This window comes from Budorcas taxicolor, chromosome 1 (genome assembly GCF_023091745.1).
Source record: "Budorcas taxicolor isolate Tak-1 chromosome 1, Takin1.1, whole genome shotgun sequence".
Lineage (NCBI taxonomy): Eukaryota > Metazoa > Chordata > Mammalia > Artiodactyla > Bovidae > Budorcas > Budorcas taxicolor.
The window spans coordinates 190,194,178-190,212,628 of NC_068910.1; the positions used below are offsets into that span (position 1 = coordinate 190,194,178).

Here is an 18,451-nt window from a genome sequence, read left to right on the forward strand (position 1 = left end):
ATTTATATATAGTTATATTATATATATATAACTGATCACATTGCTATATACCAGAAACTAACACAACTTTGTAAATCAATTATAATTCAATAAAAAATAAAATAAAATAACTTCATTCAGAATTTTAAAAAAAGGAATACTCTACATTTATACCTGACTTTTTCTTCTATCCCAAGCAAAACCTAAACCAGCAGCTCATTGCCCAGTTGTCTGTCTCCCCATCCTGACTGGAATTTCCTCAGATCCTGTTGCCCTGGGTTCTGCCTTATTGCCTCTTCAAGTTTTTTCCACCAGAATTTTCCCTTGCGGACTAAGCCAAGTCTTCAATCGTAAGATTCATTTCTTTTCCCAGCTGGAGCAGTCCCACAGGCTGCTGACCCTCTTCTCACCTTCACTGCCCAGCCACAGGTAAAGGCATCGTGGGGTCACGATGGTGGTGCCAGTTAGACTTTGCAGGAGCCGTTGGATTTACAGTACATGCCTACCTCAGTGACGCCTGCTGAATTCACTCACTTTCCTGATTGCTCCAAATTGTCTGTCACCTCTCTCACCAGTCACACAACCTGAGACTGTGCCCGCTTTTTTGCTGGCCATGTTATAATGTTGATTTGTATAGAACTTCAGTTCAGGTCAGTCGCTCAGTCATGTCCGACTCTTTGCGACCCCATGAATCACAGCACGCCAGGCCTCCCTGTCCATCATCAACTCCCGGAGTTCACTCAGACTCACGTCCATCGAGTCCGTGATGCCATCCAGCCATCTCATCCTCTGTCATCCCCTTCTCCTCCTGCCCCCAATCCCTCCCAGCATCAGAGTCTTTTCCAATGAGTCAACTCTCCACATGAGGTGGCCAAAGTACTGGAGTTCCAGCTTTAGCATCATTCCTTCCAAGGAAATCCCAGGGCTGATCTCCTTCAGAATGGACTGGTTGGATCTCCTTGCAGTCCAAGGGACTCTCAAGAGTCTTCTCCAACACCACAGTTCAAAAGCATCAATTCTTCGGTGCTCAGCCTTCTTCACAGTCCAACTCTCACATCCATACACGACCACTGGAAAAACCATAGCCTTGACAGGCACCAAAAAACAACAAAGACATCTCTCCAGTTGCCTGTCACCGAACTGCTTGGTCAGGACAACTGACTTATGTCAGGATAATTAACCTAAAGTGCAAAGCTGTACCCCAAGTCCCCCAAATCTCGGTGGCCTAGCACAACAAATGGTAATTTCTTTAAAAAAATTATTTTATTCAGGTATAGTTGATTTGCAATGTTGTGTTCATTTCTGCTGTACAGCAAAGTGATTCACTTATTCATATATATACATTCTCTTTCATATTCTTTTCCATTTTGGGTTAATTACAGGATATTGAATATAGTTCCCTGTGCTATACAGTTCAATTCAGTCGCTCAGCCATGTCCGACTCTTTGCGACCCCATGGACTGCAGCAGGCAAGGCCTCCCTGTCCATCGCCAACTCCCCGATTTTACCCAATCTCATGTCCATTGAGTCGGTGATGCCATCCAACCATCTCATCCTCTGTTGTTCCCTTCTTCTCCCACCTTCAATCTTTCCCTGAATCAGAGTCTTTTCCAATGAGTCAACTCTTCGCATGAGGTGGCCAAAGTACTGGAGTTTCAGCTTCAACATCAGTCCTTCCAATGAACCCTCAGGACTGATCTCCTTAAGGATGGACTGGTTGGATCTCCTTGCAGTCCAAGGGACTCTCAAGAGTCTTCTCCAACACCACAGTTCAAAAGCATCAATTCTTCAGCACTCAGCTTTCTCTATAGTCCAACTCTCACATCCATACATGACTACTGGAAAAACCATAGCCTTGACTAGACGGACCTTTGTTGGCAAAGTAATGTCTCCACTTTTGAATATGCTGTCTAGGTTGGTCATAACTTTTCTTCCAAGGAGTAAGCATCTTTTAATTTCATGGCTGCAGTCACCATCTGCAGTGATTTTGGAGCCCCCAAAATAAAGTCTCTCACTGTTTCCACTGTTTCCCCATCTATTTCCCATGAAGTGATGGGACCAGGTGCCATGATCTTAGTTTTCTGAATGTTGAGATTTAAGTCAACTTTTTCACTCTCCTCTTTCACTTTCATCAAGAGGCTTTTTAGTTCCTCTTCACTTTCTGCCATAAGGGTGGTGTCATCTGCATATCTGAGGTTATTGATATTTCTCCCAGCTGTGCTTCATCCAGCCTAGCGTTGCTCATGATGTACTCTGCAAAAAAGTTAAGTAAGCAAAGTGACAATATATAGCCTTGACGTACTCCTTTCCCTATTTGGAACCAGTCTGTTGTTCCATGTCCAGTTCTAACTGTTGCTTCCTGACCTGCATACAGATTTCTCAAGAGGCAGGTCAGGTGGTCTGGTATTCCCATCTCTTTCAGAATTTTCCACAGTTTATTGTGATCCACAGTCAAAGGCTTTGGCATAGTCAATAAAGTAGAAATAGATGTTTTTCTGGAACTCGCTTGCTTTTTCCATGATCCAGCAGATGTTGGCAATTTGATCTCTGGTTCCTCTGCCTTTTCTAAATCCAGCTCGAACATCTGGAAGTTCATGGTTCATGTATTGCTGAAGCCTGGTTTGGAGAATTTTGAGCATTACTTTACTAGTGTGTGAGATGACGGCAATTGTGTGGTAGTTTGAGAACTCTTTGGCATTGCCTTTCTTTGGGATTGGAATGAAAACTGACCTTTTCTAGTCCCGTGGCCACTGCTGAGTTTTCCAAATTTGCTGGCATATTGAGTGCAGCACTTTTACAGCATCATCTTTAGGATTTGAAATATATGGAATTCCATCACCTCCACTAGCTTTGTTTGTAGTGATGCTTCCTAAGGCCCACTTGACTTCACATTCCAGGATGTCTGGCTCTAGGTGAGTGATCACACCATCATGATTATCTGGGGTGTGAAGACTCACTCACTCCTGTGAGTGTCCAGGAGTTTCCAGCGGAGGCATGGGTTGGTGGTGGCCTGCTGCAGAGTTGGGGGCACTGAGTGTAGCAGTGCATGCATGGGATCTTTTGAAGGAGGTCACCATTATCTTCATTACCTCCACCATAGTTTGGCCCAGGTAAATAACAGGTATGCAGTACAGTAGGACCATGTTATTTATCCATTCTATTTGGAAGAGTTTGCATCTGCTAGTCCCTAACTCCCAATCCTTCCCTCCCCCTGGCAGCCTCCTCTGGGTCTGTGTGTGCACGCTAAGTCGCTTCAGTCACGTCCGACTCTGTGTGACCGTATGGACTGTAGGGCGCCAGGCTCCTCCGTCCATGGGACTTCCAGGCAAGAATACTGGAGTGGGTTGTCATTTCCTCCTCCAGGGGATTTTCCTCACCCAGAAATCGAACCTGCATCTTTTGCATCTCCTGCATTGGCAGGTGGATTCTTTACCACCAGCGCCGTCGTGAAGCACTCTGTGTCTGTGAGTCTGAACAGATGGTGATTTCTCACTTATGACACAGTCCAGTGCTGTTGAATGACTGTTCTGGACAGCTCTTTTGAGCATTAACTCCTGTGTGACTCTGCCTTCTCCTAGAACCTTCCTGTTTCCTCTGTTGAGTTTCCTCCTTAGAGCCAAAAGAGAACTCTGAAAGGATTGGGCAGAGACATTTATGGCTAGGCCTCGACGTGGGTACCTGACTTCCCTCACTACATCCCACTGATCAGGACCCAGGCATCTGGCCTTACCTAACCGCAGTGCAGGCTGGGACATGTCAGCTTCCTGTGGGGCTGGGGAGAGGACTTGAGATCGTAAGCACCTCCTCAGCCTCTGCCTATATCAGGCCACGGGAAACATAGTCGGGAAGGAGTCAGAAGACCTGGCCTGTGCTGCTGACTTGCTGGGTGCCTCTAAGTCATTACAACCACTCCAAGCAGTTTCTTCCTTTTCAGAAGCATGCCACTGCCGCTTGCCTTGTACCTGTTTGTTGTTGATTTTTAGTCACCAAGTTGTGTCCAACTCTGTGCCACCCCGTGGACTGTAGCCCGCCAGACTCCTCTGTCCATGGGATTTCCCAGGCAAGAAGACTGGAGTGAGTAGCCATTTCCTCTTCCAGGGCATCTTCCTGACCCAGGGATTGAACTCACGTCTCCTGCGTTGGTAGATTCTTTACCACTGAGCCACCAAGGAAGCCCATTAGTTAATGTACATTGTTACATAAATTTAATGTGCTAGTTATAGGAGCTGTGGTCTGTGCTGTTTTTTAAAAATTAAGATTAGGAGTGTTTGCGGACTTCCCTGGTAGCCCTGTGACTGACTCCACGCTTCTGATACAGGAGGCCTGGCTTTGATCCCTGGTCAGGGAACTAGATCCCGCGTGTCCCAACTATGACCCAGCACAGCAAAATAAATAAATAAAATTTCTTTAAAAAAAGATTATAAGGATCTCAGTCATTTATTCAATAGTTACTTTTTGAACTCCTGTAATAGCCAGGTATTGGACTAGCTGTGGACAAGCTCTGGTCTCTTGATTGTACATTCTGGTGGAGAGACAGACGAAAATCTATAAAGAAATAGCATGGTTATGTGGATGACATGATCTAAAGCAACCGAAGGGCTCAGGAGAGGCCCCTCTGGAAAGATGACACTTGAGCTGAGTGTTAAATGACGAGGTAGGTAGAGGCAGATGTGTGAATATCAGGGAGGAGAGTGTGCTGAGCAGAGGGGCCTGACTGTACAAAGGCCCTGAGGTGGAGAACCAGCTTGGGGGGTTCCTTGAACAGCCAGATTGTTGCATGACAGAGAAAGATGAGGCCAGAGAGTCAGGGATATTATACGAGGCCTTTCCCTGTCTGTGCCTCAGTTTCCTTACCTGTAAAGTGTAAAACTGGGCTAACATCACCTTCATAGGTTTGCTGTTATGGAATAGTATGGAATAATAAATAAATGGAATAATATGAGTAAAGTGCTTAGAAAAATACCTGGCACCTAATACACACTACCCAGGTGTGTGACCGTAGGTACAGTGAGGATTCTATTCCTACCTCGATGGGAAAGCTTTTGGACAGTTTTCAGAAAAGGCATATCATTCCATTTCGACTGATTCTCATGGCCTGGGCTTGAGGTAGTTGGGGGTTTCCACCCTCCTTTTAAACATGCAGGTAAATAGAGTTGTTTTTTTTTCAATCCCCAGCCAAAAAAAATTCTTTTCTAAACATCACATGTTGTTTCCATGAATCAAAATGTGTGTTCTGGTTTCCAAATGCTTATACAGTTCAATCTTTCAAAAGAGTATTTACATAGACACAGAATATACATGAATAAGATCTTGAAGCTTTGGATTTATCCCCTTCTTGAGGCATCGCCAAATATTTGTACATAATTTGTATGTACATTGCCCTGGATTACATTTGGGGATATAAATGAGTTGACAACAGAGCTGCTATGCCTCTTGAACTTTCCATAAATAAAATGTGGTCAGTGTTTTAGAACACGCTTTCCCCAAGGTCTGTTTGTGGAACAGGAGAATCTTAGATTAAAACAAGGGCTTTTCTTTTTTTTTAATTGCTTTACAATGTTTTGTTAGTTTCTGCTATACAACGAAGTGAATCAGCTATATGTATACATATATCCCCTCCCACTTCAGCCTCCCTCCCACCCCACCATCCCACCCTTCTAGGTCATCACAGAGCACCGAGCTAAGCAACCTATGCAAACCTTAATTCAAAAAGACACGTGTACCCCAGTGTTCTCACAGTTCATTTGGTTCATTCAGTTACTAAGTTGTATCTGACTCTGCAACCCCATGGAGTATAGCCTGCCAGCACATGGAGCCAGGACGTGTGCGTGTGCTAGTCACTCAGTGACTAGAGTCCACCCAGTGGAGTGGGTTGCCAGTTCCTGCTCCAGGAGCTTGGACAGAGAGGCAACCTAATGTCCATTGAGAGATGAATGGATAAAGATATATAGTACATATGTGCGTACATGCTCAGTCGTGTCTGACTCTTTGTCACCCTGTGGACTGTAGCCCACCAGGCTCCTCTGTCCTTGGAATTCCCATACTGGAGTGGGTTGCCAGGGGTTCTTCCTGATCCAGGGATCAAACCCATGTCTCCTGCAGCTCCTGCATCAGCAGGCAGATTCTTTACCACTGAGCCACCTGGGAAGCTTGGTATTAGTCATAAAAAGGAATGAAAAACAAGGGCTTTTTAAAATCTCAGGCTTTAGAAACAGATTTTTTTTTTTTTTTTGCTTAAATTAGTAAATGGTGTTTTGGGGTAAGAAAAGCTGTAGATACAAAGGAGCGTTCCCATTTCTGCAGAAATCTACTCCTCCACACAAAAGAAGCTGACTTCTATTTGCAGTTGCTTATAGTTTCCTGAAAATACAAACAACCAGCCTAGAATGCAATTCCCAGTTCATTTTTTGGCAGCAGCCCTGGCATTGGCATTGAGCGACTTGGCACTCTTGCCTATGACCGTGAGGACATCCCAGGCGCTGCGGGGTGAGCTGAGGTCATTATTGCAGCGCCGGGCTTTGGCCGATGAAGGATTCAGCTGCTGATAGGGAAAAACATGAATACAGATTTATTTTTCTACAGGCAGATAATTTATCCCCTGGTCAATTTGATCTCACAAATCAGTGGCCTTGTCTAATATGTTACCCCAAGAAAGTGTCTTAATTGAGTTTCTGCATTGTGTTAGCATTTACAGGAGACTTGAAAGATAGTTTCCCCAAGGATATGTCTTCTTTTTTTTTTTTTTTTTTTAAGAATGACCTAGAAAAGAGAGAGGCCTTCTAGATTTTTGCTGCTGGATGGGGTATGAGATGTTAAAACTCAAAGAGGCAGAGCCACCCAGGAGGTACCTTGTCCAGGATTTGTGCAAAGAACTTAATGTCCATTTAGCTCTTGATGGATTCACTCATTAAGTAAATCTTTATGATACAACTGCTTGGGGCCGTGGATTGTCCAGAAGCTGGGAATGCAACAGTGAACAAGGCACGGGGATCCTTACCTTCTAGAACTCCATCTTTCAGGGAAAACAGACAGGGGCCAAGTAAGCGGGTTGAGCCTTCCAGGGCTCGGAGACCTGAGGGCCAGGCTGTTAACTGGGCAGAGCCCATCTTGAGAGGAGGACGTGGGAGGGGTCTGGATGCACCTCCAGGAAGAGGTGACCTTGAAACTGAGACCCTGAGCCTGAGTAAGAGAAGGGCAGAAGTGGACAAGTGCTCTAGGCAGAAGAAATAGCTTACCAAGTCCCTGTTGTTTTAATTTCTCCTGCTTCTCTTCTTCCTCACCCTTGAGAAAATTCAAGGACTCCCAGGTTGGAAAGTGATATGTACAGCATTATCCCAGTTTCATTCATTTTTAAAACAGACATAAAAACACAATTATGGATTTTGCATGGATACATAACAGGTATATTAACTTAGCTTTTTGGATAGCATGGAAGGAAACTCACTAAATTTGTGAGTGTTTGCTTCTGAGAAAAGCAGAGGAATAAGGCTGTACATGAGGATAAAGAAAGCTATTTCATCTGAAATTATTTATTTACTTTATTGGAAGAGACTTTAAAGAATGTTAACAATAATCAATTCTGGCTTGTTGGTATCCAGGTGTATATTACTTTATGTATCTTTCAATATTTTTTTATACTCCTAACAAAGAAAAACCAAGGGTACAGACTATAGATTCTTGAAGTGGAAGGTCATCTTCAGAGAAGATGCTTTCCAAAATCCTTTCAAATGATAATCCAGGAACTCTTAGCAGAGTTCACATCACAGGGCATCAATCTTGGTTCCTCATATAAAGATGAACAGTGTTGTGCTATAATGAGGAGTTCACTGCGGCGTGCATCTCACTTGCAACAGAATTTCTCTTGGCCTTCAGTGCAAGATGGCATTTATCTAGTTCCAGGAGACCCACAGTGAATACCAGTCTCCTCTTAAATCTTCCCTCCAAAGAATTTTTGTTAGGGTTGTTGGATTTTGTGTTCAGAGTTACACAATGTAGCCCATTTTCTATTACCAATATATTTGTGTCTCATTCTCAGAGAAGCTTCAACTTTTCATTGCATCCAGACCAAGTAAAGAACGTTGGAGAAGAAATGATTTATCCCATAGGGAATGAATTTCCAAAGCTTGGGTTCCGTTTCAACAGCCTCACTGCAGTCACAGTATTTTCTCAATGACAGAGAACTGAGAAATCACCAGTGAAACAAGACTGACGTGTCCCGGGTCCCTCCATGTTGCAGTCATTGGAAGACTTATAGGACAGCCTTCCTCATTTCTTATAAACTTTAGGCCCTGGCTTATGGTCACTGTTTTCAGCACCAGACTTGTCATTATTGACAGTCATTTCAACATCTGTGTGGATGATCCCTTTGGGTCTTTTAGCTTCCCTCCTCCATTGCTTCTTAGTCACCCACATCCATTGTCATTATCCTTGCCTCCACCACAATCTACAGACTTTATTTTCTTGGGCTCCAAAATTACTGCAGATGGTGACTGCAGCTATGATATTAAAAGACGCTTGCTCCTAGGAAGAAAAGGTGTGACGACTTAGACAGCATATTAAAAAGCAGAGACATTACTTTGGCAACAAAGATCTGTCTAGTCAAAGCTGTGGTTTTCCCAGTAGTCATGTATGGATGTGAGAGTTGGACCATAAAGAAGGCTGAGCACCAAAGAATTGATGCTTTTGAACTGTGGTGTTGGAGAAGACTCTTGAGAGTCCCTTGAACAGCAAGGTAATCAAACCAGTCAGTCCTAAAGGAAATCAGTCCTGAATATTCATTGGAAGGACTGATGCTGAAGCTGAAGTTCCAATACTTTGGCCAACTGATTGATAGAAAGAGCCAACTCATTAGAAAGACCCTGCTGCTGGGAAAGATTGAAGGCAGGGGGAGAAGGGGACGACAGAGGATGAGATGGCTGGATGGCATCACTGACTCCATGGACATGAGTCTGAGCAAGCTCTGGGAGATGGTGAAGGACAGGGAAGCCTGGCGTGCTGCAGTCCACGGGGTCGCCAAGAGTTTGACATGACTGAGCCACTGAACAGAGCCACAACAAGAACAACTGTCCTCACCCCACTGAGTCCTGACTTGTGTCCTTATAACCCAGCGTGGATTCCGTAGCCCACCACTGTGGTCATTCCCCCGCCTATGTCCTCTCTCCCTTCATCATCCTAACTTGGCAAATATCCCTCCACCTCCCCAACCTCCACCCACAACACTGCTTTACTTCAACTCTGCCTACTCTGGACCTCCACCTAGGGAGCTGAACATGGCTGGGGAGAAAGAGAATACAACCATGCAGAGGACTCACTTGTTTCCTTTTAAACGAGATATAGTTTATGTACAAGATTATGTAAGTTATTGGGATGCAACATAGTGATGCACAACTTTTAAAGGCTACACTCCATTTATAGTTATTAACATTATGAATTATTGACTATATCCCCTGTGTCGTACACTATATCCCTGTAGCTTATTTTGTGAAAGTGAAAGTCACTAAGTCGTGTCCAACTCTTTGTGACCCCATGGACTATGATGTTCATGGAATTCCCCAGGACAGAATAGTGGAGTGGGTAGCCTTTCCCTCCTCCAGGGGATCTTCCCAATCCAGGGATCTAACCCAGGTCTTGTTGATTTTGTACATAATAGTTTTTACCTTCCTACTCTGCTCCCTTTCCTCCCTGCCCTCTCCCTACTGACTCATTCTCTGTATCTGTTAACCTGCTTCTTTTTTATATTCACTAGTTTGTTGTACTTTACAGATTCCACACTTAAGTGATATCATACAGTATTTGTCTTTCTCTGTCTAAATTATTTCACTTAGCCTAATACTCTCCAACAAAGGTCCGTCTAGTCAAGGCTATGGTTTTTCCAGTGGTCATGTATGGATGTGAGAGTTGGACTGTGAAGAAAGCTGAGTGCCGAAGGATTGATGCTTTTGAACTGTGGTGTTGGAGAAGACTCTTGAGAGTCCCTTGGACTGCAAGGAGATCCAACCGGTCCATTCTGAAGGAGATCAGCCCTGGGATTTCTTCGGAAGGAATGATGCTAAAGCTGAAACTCCAGTACTTTGGCCACCTCATGTGAAGAGTTGACTCATTGGAAAAGACTGTGATGCTGGGAGGGATTCGGGGCAGGAGAAGGGACAACAGAGGATGAGATGGCTGGACAGCATCACCGACTTGATGGACATGAGTTTGAGTGAACTCCGGGAGTTGGTGATGGACAGGGAGGCCTGGCGAGCTGAGCTTCATGGGGTTGCAAAGAGTCGGACACGACTGAGTGACTGAACTGACCTGAATACTCTCCAAGTCCATCCTGTGCTGTGCTTAGTCGCTCAGTCGTGTCTGACTCTTTGTGACCCTACGGACTGTAGCCTGCCAGGCCTCTGTCCATGGGGATTCTCCAGGCAAGAATAGTGGAGTGGGTTGCTGTGCCCTCCTGCAGGGGATCCTCCCCATGCAGGGATTGAACCGAGGTCTTTTACATTGCAGGAGGATTCTTTACTGTCTGAGCCACCAGGGAATCTGAGTCCAAGTCCATCCATGTTGTTGCAAATGGCAAAATTGCAATGACTTTTATGACTGAGTAATATTTCATTGTATATATGTACCACATCTTTATCCATTCATCTGTTGATGAACACATAGGCTGCTTCAGTATCTTAACTTTTGTAAATAATGGTGTTATGAACACTGGGGTGCAGGTGTCTTTTCTCAAATATGTACCCAGGAGTGGAACTGCTGGATCATACGGTAGAGAGGACTCACTTTTAATTCATTTATTTCCAGTGGACCCTCAGCACTCATGACAGCCCTGTTACACTTCCCTAATCTGTTACACACCTATTGATCTGTTCTCAAACTCCCAGTAGCTCCTCCCATACCCACTTTTTTGCTGCTGCTGATCTCATTCTCTATTTCACTGAGAAAAGCAAAGTGATCAGAAGAAAAGTTTCACATGCCACCACAACCTCGTGTACCAACCTCCCTGCATCTGCCCTGCCTTCCTCTCACTGGGCAGACCATCCGTGCTCCACGGGGTCTTAGATCAGCTCTCCCTGGCCTGCTAATGGCATTGCTCAATCAATTCTCCCTCTCTTTTACTTCATCAGTTTTGCCCTCTCTACGGGATTATTCCCACTGGCAAGCAAGCATGCCTTAATTCAACCCATTTAATATCCTGTCTTGACCGTACATCCCCTTCTAGTTACAGCCTTTGTACTCTGTTCATCTTTCCAGCTAAACTCCTTGAAAGACTTGTCTGTATTCATTTGCACCAATTTCTCTCACTCCATTTCCTCTTGATCCTTCTCTTTTCAGGCTTCATCCCTACTGCTCCAGCAAAACAGCCATGTCAGAGTCACCAGTGACCTCTGGTTGCTAAACCTAGTGGTCTTATCTCAGTCACCATCTTACTGACTAAACAGCAGCGCCTGATTCAGCCAATCAGCCTTTCCTGCTTGACGCACTCTCTTCGTCTGGCTTCTGGGCACCACATCCTCCTTCTGGTTGCCTCCTACTTACTGACTCAGTCCCTTTGGTGGTTTGGCTTCATCTTGAAGACACGATGACATTGGAATGCCCCAGGACTCCATCCTTAGACCTCTTTCCTTTTTAATCTACACTCACTCTGTGGGTGGATGAGTGTCATAGCTTTGAATTGCCCTCCATAGGGTTTATACATTTACGCAAATAGTCATTATTCACTCAAGGACAGTCCAAATTAATTTAGTTCCAAATGTTTTTCTTAACTGGGAATTTTTCAGTGATTCATGGAGAGCTTGCCTATAGTCAAGGTAGCAGATGTGGCATCACATGGTGATAATTTTCTGATCATGGGATAAAGAGAGATTGTATGCAACAAAACAAAACAAAACCAAGGACGTTCTGCAACAAATATCTCAGTGAGAATGTTTAAAAATTAAATTGTGTTTTCTGCTGTCAGCTTCTTAGACTGTGGCTTTAGAGCTTCTGATGTTCATACTTAAGATAAGCCTCTAGCAATTAGAATGCAATGATGGTAAAGCTAAAATATCCCCCTTCTTGTGATTACTGGGTTATAGTTTCTCCATTGGGTGTTATGTGTTTGATTAAAAAAGGCAAGTGGCACTGACACACTTCTTATTACAGGAAAAAAAAATTCATGTCACTTACCAGTATGGGGAGCTTAGCAACATGGGGAAGCCACATTTATGTGATGGCGTCCTTTGATCCTTAAGTCTGAGATGGTTAATTAAGATGAAGCGAACAGTGTTGCTTGTGTATCTTTGCTGATTTTAAATCACTGATCTTTGTCATCTGTAGGTTTTTACAGAATGAAATTCTTATGCTATCGAGTGTGAAACAAATCTTATCAAGACTTTATGACTAAACAGCTTGTATGAAGAAATTAAAAGATAGTGTGAAATAAATGGGGCTTTTGTAAGAATCCTGCCAAATGCTTTTGTAGCCATTTTTCTCTACTTAGTCAGGGAACAAGGAGGGAGGAGGAAATTATGGTGAAAAAGTCTTATGAGAAAGTGGAGAAGGTGAAAACGCATCTTTTTCATCAGTGTATTATGTTTCAAGGCTGCCTAGTATATCGTTTTCACCTGGAAAACAAAAACTTAGTGACTTTGAGAAGAGCTGATTCAACAGTTAATCAATATAATCAGTGTAGATAATTGATCTGGCCTCTTGAGGACCCAAAGTTAATTATCTATAAATTACCTACACAGTTGCCAAATCACCGTTTGAGTTTGAATTTCACAAAACATTCTGTGTCTTGAGATTGTCCTGTTGTATTATTTGTAAGAATTGACATTTCAAATGTATCTTTGCTGAGCACTATGTCTGAGTGCCATGGTGCTTTAGAATGTGCAGATGTGAGATGTGTGCTAAGATCCAGTTGGGCCTGGTATTCTTTGTAAGCTATGATTTATTAATTAATAAGTGATCCTGGAACTTGCCTCGTGGTCTAGGGGTAAGACTCTGTGCTACCAATGCAGGGGGCCCAGGTTTGATCCCTAGGCCGGCAACTAGATCGCACATGCCTCAACTAAGAGTTCGCATGCTGCAACTAAAAAAAAACCCCAAAACGCATGCTGCTGCTAAGACCTAGTGCAGCCAAACAAATTAATAATTAATTTTCAAAAGTAAGACTGATCCAATAGTTTGCAACTTTGAGACAGACTCCGTAAGATTAAGCTCATGTACCCTAGAGAATTGTGGAATTTGTGAAAAGATAATAAATGCTCGTCTTTTACCGGGAACGCATTATGGTAGAATGCCTTTTGTGGCCTCATTCAGAGTTGAAGGGAAGAAGCATGATCTGGGGTATTAAACTTTTCTCTGCTCATTTCAGTAATTGGCTTAGACGTGAAGGCTTCAGACGCCACTTCCATGACACAGTTTTCCCCTTGGCCATTTTCTTGGCAGGTTCCGGAGGGAAAAGTGGTAGTTCTCAATTTCCGATTCATAGACCTGGAGAGTGACAACCTGTGTCGTTATGACTTTGTGGATGTGTACAATGGCCACGCCAATGGCCAGCGCATCGGGCGCTTCTGCGGCACGTTCCGGCCTGGAGCCCTTGTGTCCAGCAGCAACAAGATGATGGTGCAGATGATTTCCGACGCCAACACAGCTGGGAATGGCTTCATGGCCATGTTCTCTGCTGCGGAACCAAATGAAAGAGGTATTGTTCCCACATTACAGCAATAATACGGGCCCATAGTTACTGAATGCCTCCTTTATGTCAGGCACTGGTCTAGGCACTTAATCCAAAGTTTAAGAGCAATTCTTCTCAAACAGAGAGCTAATAAATACCACCAAATCATCAAAGTGTTAGTCACTCAGTCATATTCGACTCTTTGCGACCCCGTGGACTATAGCCCACCATGCTCCTCTGTCCATGGAATTCTCCAGGCAAGAATACTGGAGTGGGTTGCCATTCCTTTCTCCAAAGGATCTTCCCTACCCAGGGATTGAACCTGGTCTCTGGCATTGCAGGCAGATTCTTTACCACTGAGCCCACCAAACCATCAAGAGACCATTAAAAAAAATCAGTCTTGCCAATGGGCAGGGATGGACTGGGAGTTTGGGGTTAGCAGATGCAGACTGTAACATAGAATGGTTAAACAAGTCCTACTGTATGGCACAGGGAATTATATTCATGTATTCTGAGATAAACCATATACAAAAATCAGTATTTGTTTAAAGCCCATATATATTCTTATAAAATTCAAATGTAGAAATTCATGGAGTAAAAAATGTGAAACCTTGCATACATATAGAGACTTTTCGCCCCATGGTAGTCCCCTCTTAGAAACAGCCATGCATGGCTGGTGGGTCCCATACATGGTTTGTGCACTTACTTATTAGTTTGTACTTTTGCAATAACGTTTAAAATGTGTAAGTGGGATCATGCTTTCATATTGTTTCACAGCTTTTTCTTTTTGCTTCGCCCTACAAGTTGGAGTAGTTTCACATCAGTACATGTGATCTCCCAAGGGTAGAAACCTCCGTCCTTGGAAGACAGCTGCAATGGCCAAGATCTGCAGCCTTCTGCCTAAAGGCACTGCCTAATCTTTTCTTGCCTTGGACTGTAGCTCAGCCTTGAGATATTAGAGTACAGAATCTGGGGCTGACAGAGCAGCCAGAACACTTGGGAGGAAATCCTGGCTGGGATCTTCTGAAGAACTGAGGCACAAAATGTACATATAAAATCCACCCAAATCTTTGGCTAACAGCTAACCTCTACATATATGGGGGAGAGCCCAGGTGGCCTGGCACAAAAGCATCATCTGGAATATGAAGAAACCGATCCAAGATACAGCTGCTGCCCATTAGCAGGGTGACAGACTTCGAGCTTGGATCTAGCCAAGTTGAATGCCTCCCAGAACAAAAATCACTTTTCATTGGAACACAGTAGAATCTAGAGACTTTATAGTGTATCATAATGTATACACATATACATAATGTATGCACATATACATATACACATGTATATACTTTATATAGTATTCATAATGTCCAGTATCCAATCATCTGATGAAACCAGGAAAGTGTGTCTCTATACAACAAAAAAAGCAGTCAATAAAAATTGACCCCCAGGGCTTCCCTGGTGGCTCAGTGATAAAGAATCAGCTTGCCAATGCAGGAGATACAGGTTTAATCCCTGATGCGGGGAGATCCCACATGCTATAAAGCAACTAAGCCTGTGCACCGCAACTGTTGAGCCTATGCTCTAGAGCCCAGGAGTTACAGTTACTGAGCCCACGTGCCGTAACTACTGAAGCCCGTGCACCCTACAGCCCGTGCTCAGCAACGAGAGAAGTTACCACAGTGAGAAGCCGGCACACGGCAACTAGAGAGTAGCCCCCGCTCATCACAACCCTGCTCACCACAACAAGAGAAAAGCCAGTGCAGCGACAAAGACCAGCACGGCCAAAGATAAGTAAATAAACTGACCTGCAGCTAGCCCAGGGGTTACCATTAGGAGACAAGCATTTTAAAGCGGCTATTATACATTTGTTTAAAGACTTAAAGGAAAATATATGTGTCAAAAAACAAACTGATTGAGAGTCTCAGAAAAGAATACAATGGTAATGCTAGAGCTGAAAGATAGAGGCTATGAAATTTTGAAATTTATCTGAGGGACTTACAAGTAGGTTGGAGATGGTAGAAGAAAAATGCAGTGGTTTTGATTAGAACTGATTCAATCTGAAAACCCAGTAGGAAAAAGATGAAAAAATGACAGCCTTGGAGACTGGTGAGACAATCTCAGGTGGTCTAACATATGTGTAATTTGTGTCCCAGAGGAAAAAGAGAGTGATAAAAGTGCACAAAAAAGGAATCTCAAGAAATAATGGCTTGGAGCCACCCAAATTTAGTGAAGAATATCAATTTACAGAGCTAGGAAGGTCAACAAACCCCAAATGAGATGAGTAAAAAATGAAGCCACACTTGGCCACATCATGATTAAAGAAATCAGAAGATAAAGAGAAAATCTTAAAATCAATCAGATAAAACCCAAATTACATATAGAAAAACAATGGTATGAAGGATGGCTTTCTTTTAATCAGAAACAGTCGAGGCCAGAAGGCAGTGGAACAGCATCAACCCAGAATTCTATAACCAGACTTCAAAAATGAAAGTGAAATAAAGACATTTTCAGATAAACAACCATGTCACAAGAAATATTGAAGGGAGTTTCTTAAATTGAAGGGAAGTGGCCCCACAGGGTAACCGAAAGGTAATAGAAGGATTGAAGGCCACTGGAAATGGTAAACATAGCAGACTATGTGTTATTTTATTTTTTTTCTCTTCATTTCTTTACCATCTGTCTGATCAAAACAAAACAAAAAGCTTAAGTGCGTATTGTGGCAAGTATAATATATGATATAATATATATGACAACAATGGAACAAAGGATGGAGAAGCAAGTGGAAATATACAATACATGAAGAAACATTCTGTTAACCCTAAAAGGCTGTGATAAGTTAGAGATGCATATTGCAGTCCCTAGAGAATCCTTTAAAAATGCCTTTTTTGTTTTAACTAAAAGCCAAAAGATTAAAATAAATACCAGAATTATTTAACTGCCACAAAGAGGGCAGGAAAGGAAGAAGAGATGGAACAAGAGAAAGGTGTGACAAATAGAACAAAATAGTAATTGGCACACTCAATCCAAGCATATCAATAAGTACATTAAATATAGAGGATTAAATACTCCAATTAGAAGACAGTAAGTATTAGAATGGGTTAAAAAGCAAACCCCAACCATATTGTCTACAAAAAAGCACTTGAAATATGAAGACAAAACAGGCTAAACATAAAAGGATAGAAAAATATGTACCATGCAAACTTCATTAAAGTGAAAACTAATGCTTATAAAAAGATAACTTTACATAGATAGCCTAAAGAATAGGAAAAACATTTGCAAAAATACCTCATAACAGACTTGTATTCAGAATATATAAAGAACTTATATAACTCAACAGTAAAAAGATAAAGATCCCAATAAATATAAAAATGGGCAAACAGTTGAACTTTTACTTTCCAGAAGAAGATACACAAATGATTCATAAGTGCATGAAAAACTGTTCAGTGTCATTAGTTAACAGGGAAATGCAAATTAAAAACACAATGAGATACCGTTACATACCCACCAGGTTAGGTTAAAAAAAAACAAACTGACAACACTTAATGGTGGCAAAGATGTGATGCAGCCAAAGTTCTCATCCCTGGAGAGGCATAAAATAGTAAAACCACTTGGGGAAATATTTTGATAGTTTCTTATGAAGTTAAACATCAACATCTACTCTTGGCCCAGCAATTGCATTCCTGGGTATTTATATAAGAGAAATGAAAATACAAGTCCACCAAGAGATTTGTACAAAAATGTTCATAACATCTTCATTCACAGTAGCCCAGACTGGAAGCAACCCAAATGGATATCAGCGGGAGAAAGGGTGAACAAATTGTTGTTTCCACACCCCAGAATACTACTCAGCAATGTCAAGGAACAAGCTACCAATACACACAGCAATGCATCTCAGACATTGTGCCAGGCAAGAGAAGTCAAACACAGAAGAGGAACACCATATGATTCCATTTATATGAAGCTCTAGAATAAAACTAATCTACAGTGGAATCTTTCGGAAAAGTGATGTGGAGATCCAGCAAATTGACTGGTGAAGGATACAGAAATTTTGGATACATACATCATAGGAGTGTGGCTCACACAGGTGTAACCATTTTTCAATTTTTTACAGCTAAGATTTGTGCACTTCAAAGTATCGAATTTACCTCCCTCAAACCTATAAAGTAATAATAATAATCATAGTGCAAGTGGTGGGCATTGGCTAGCTATACTGATAGAATAGTAGAATGATGGGATTTCCCTGGTGGTCCAGTGGTTAAGACTCCACACACTCCCAGTGCAGGGGCCTGGATTCAATCCCTGGTTGGGGAACTAAGGGTCCCCATGCCACACAGCATGGCCAAAAAGGATAAATAAATAAAAATAAAAGGATGTTTAAAAAAAGAATAGTAGAATGATGATACTTGTTGAAACTGGACGAATACATAGAGATTCATTATATTGTCTGTTTGCTTTGCATATGCTTGAAGTTTTCCATAAGCAAAAAGTTGTAGAAATTATTCCAACCTCAATTTTTATAATACATTGTCTTCAATTTAAAGAATCTTCTTAAGAATGATTAGCTTCTGTGTCAAATATTTTGTTAAAGTATATGAATTAGTTTCAGTTTTTCTTTGTTGGTTAAATCCAAGTAAAATTAAATTAAAACTTGTATTGAAATATCTTTCTAAAATTATTTCAACCAACCCTTTAGTTCATATGCATAGAGATGTCTGAAACGCGTTTGTGACATACTTATTGTGGTTAGTTTTAAGTGGTGGGATTTGAGGGAATCTTACCCCAAATTCAATCCCTCCCCACCCCCCACAGGGAATAAGCAGCTTTGCT

General features: G+C 42.4%; 1 protein-coding gene across 1 annotated transcript in view; it reads left to right on the forward strand.

The window, feature by feature from the left end:
* The window catches only part of PCOLCE2 (procollagen C-endopeptidase enhancer 2), an 83,982-nt gene that overhangs the window by 39,944 nt on the left and 25,587 nt on the right, over positions 1 to 18,451 (forward strand). Inside the window, exon 3 of the mRNA XM_052637716.1 lies at positions 13,399 to 13,654. Within this exon, the coding sequence (XP_052493676.1) occupies positions 13,399 to 13,654 (256 nt within the window). The remainder of the gene's footprint in view (positions 1 to 13,398; positions 13,655 to 18,451) is intronic.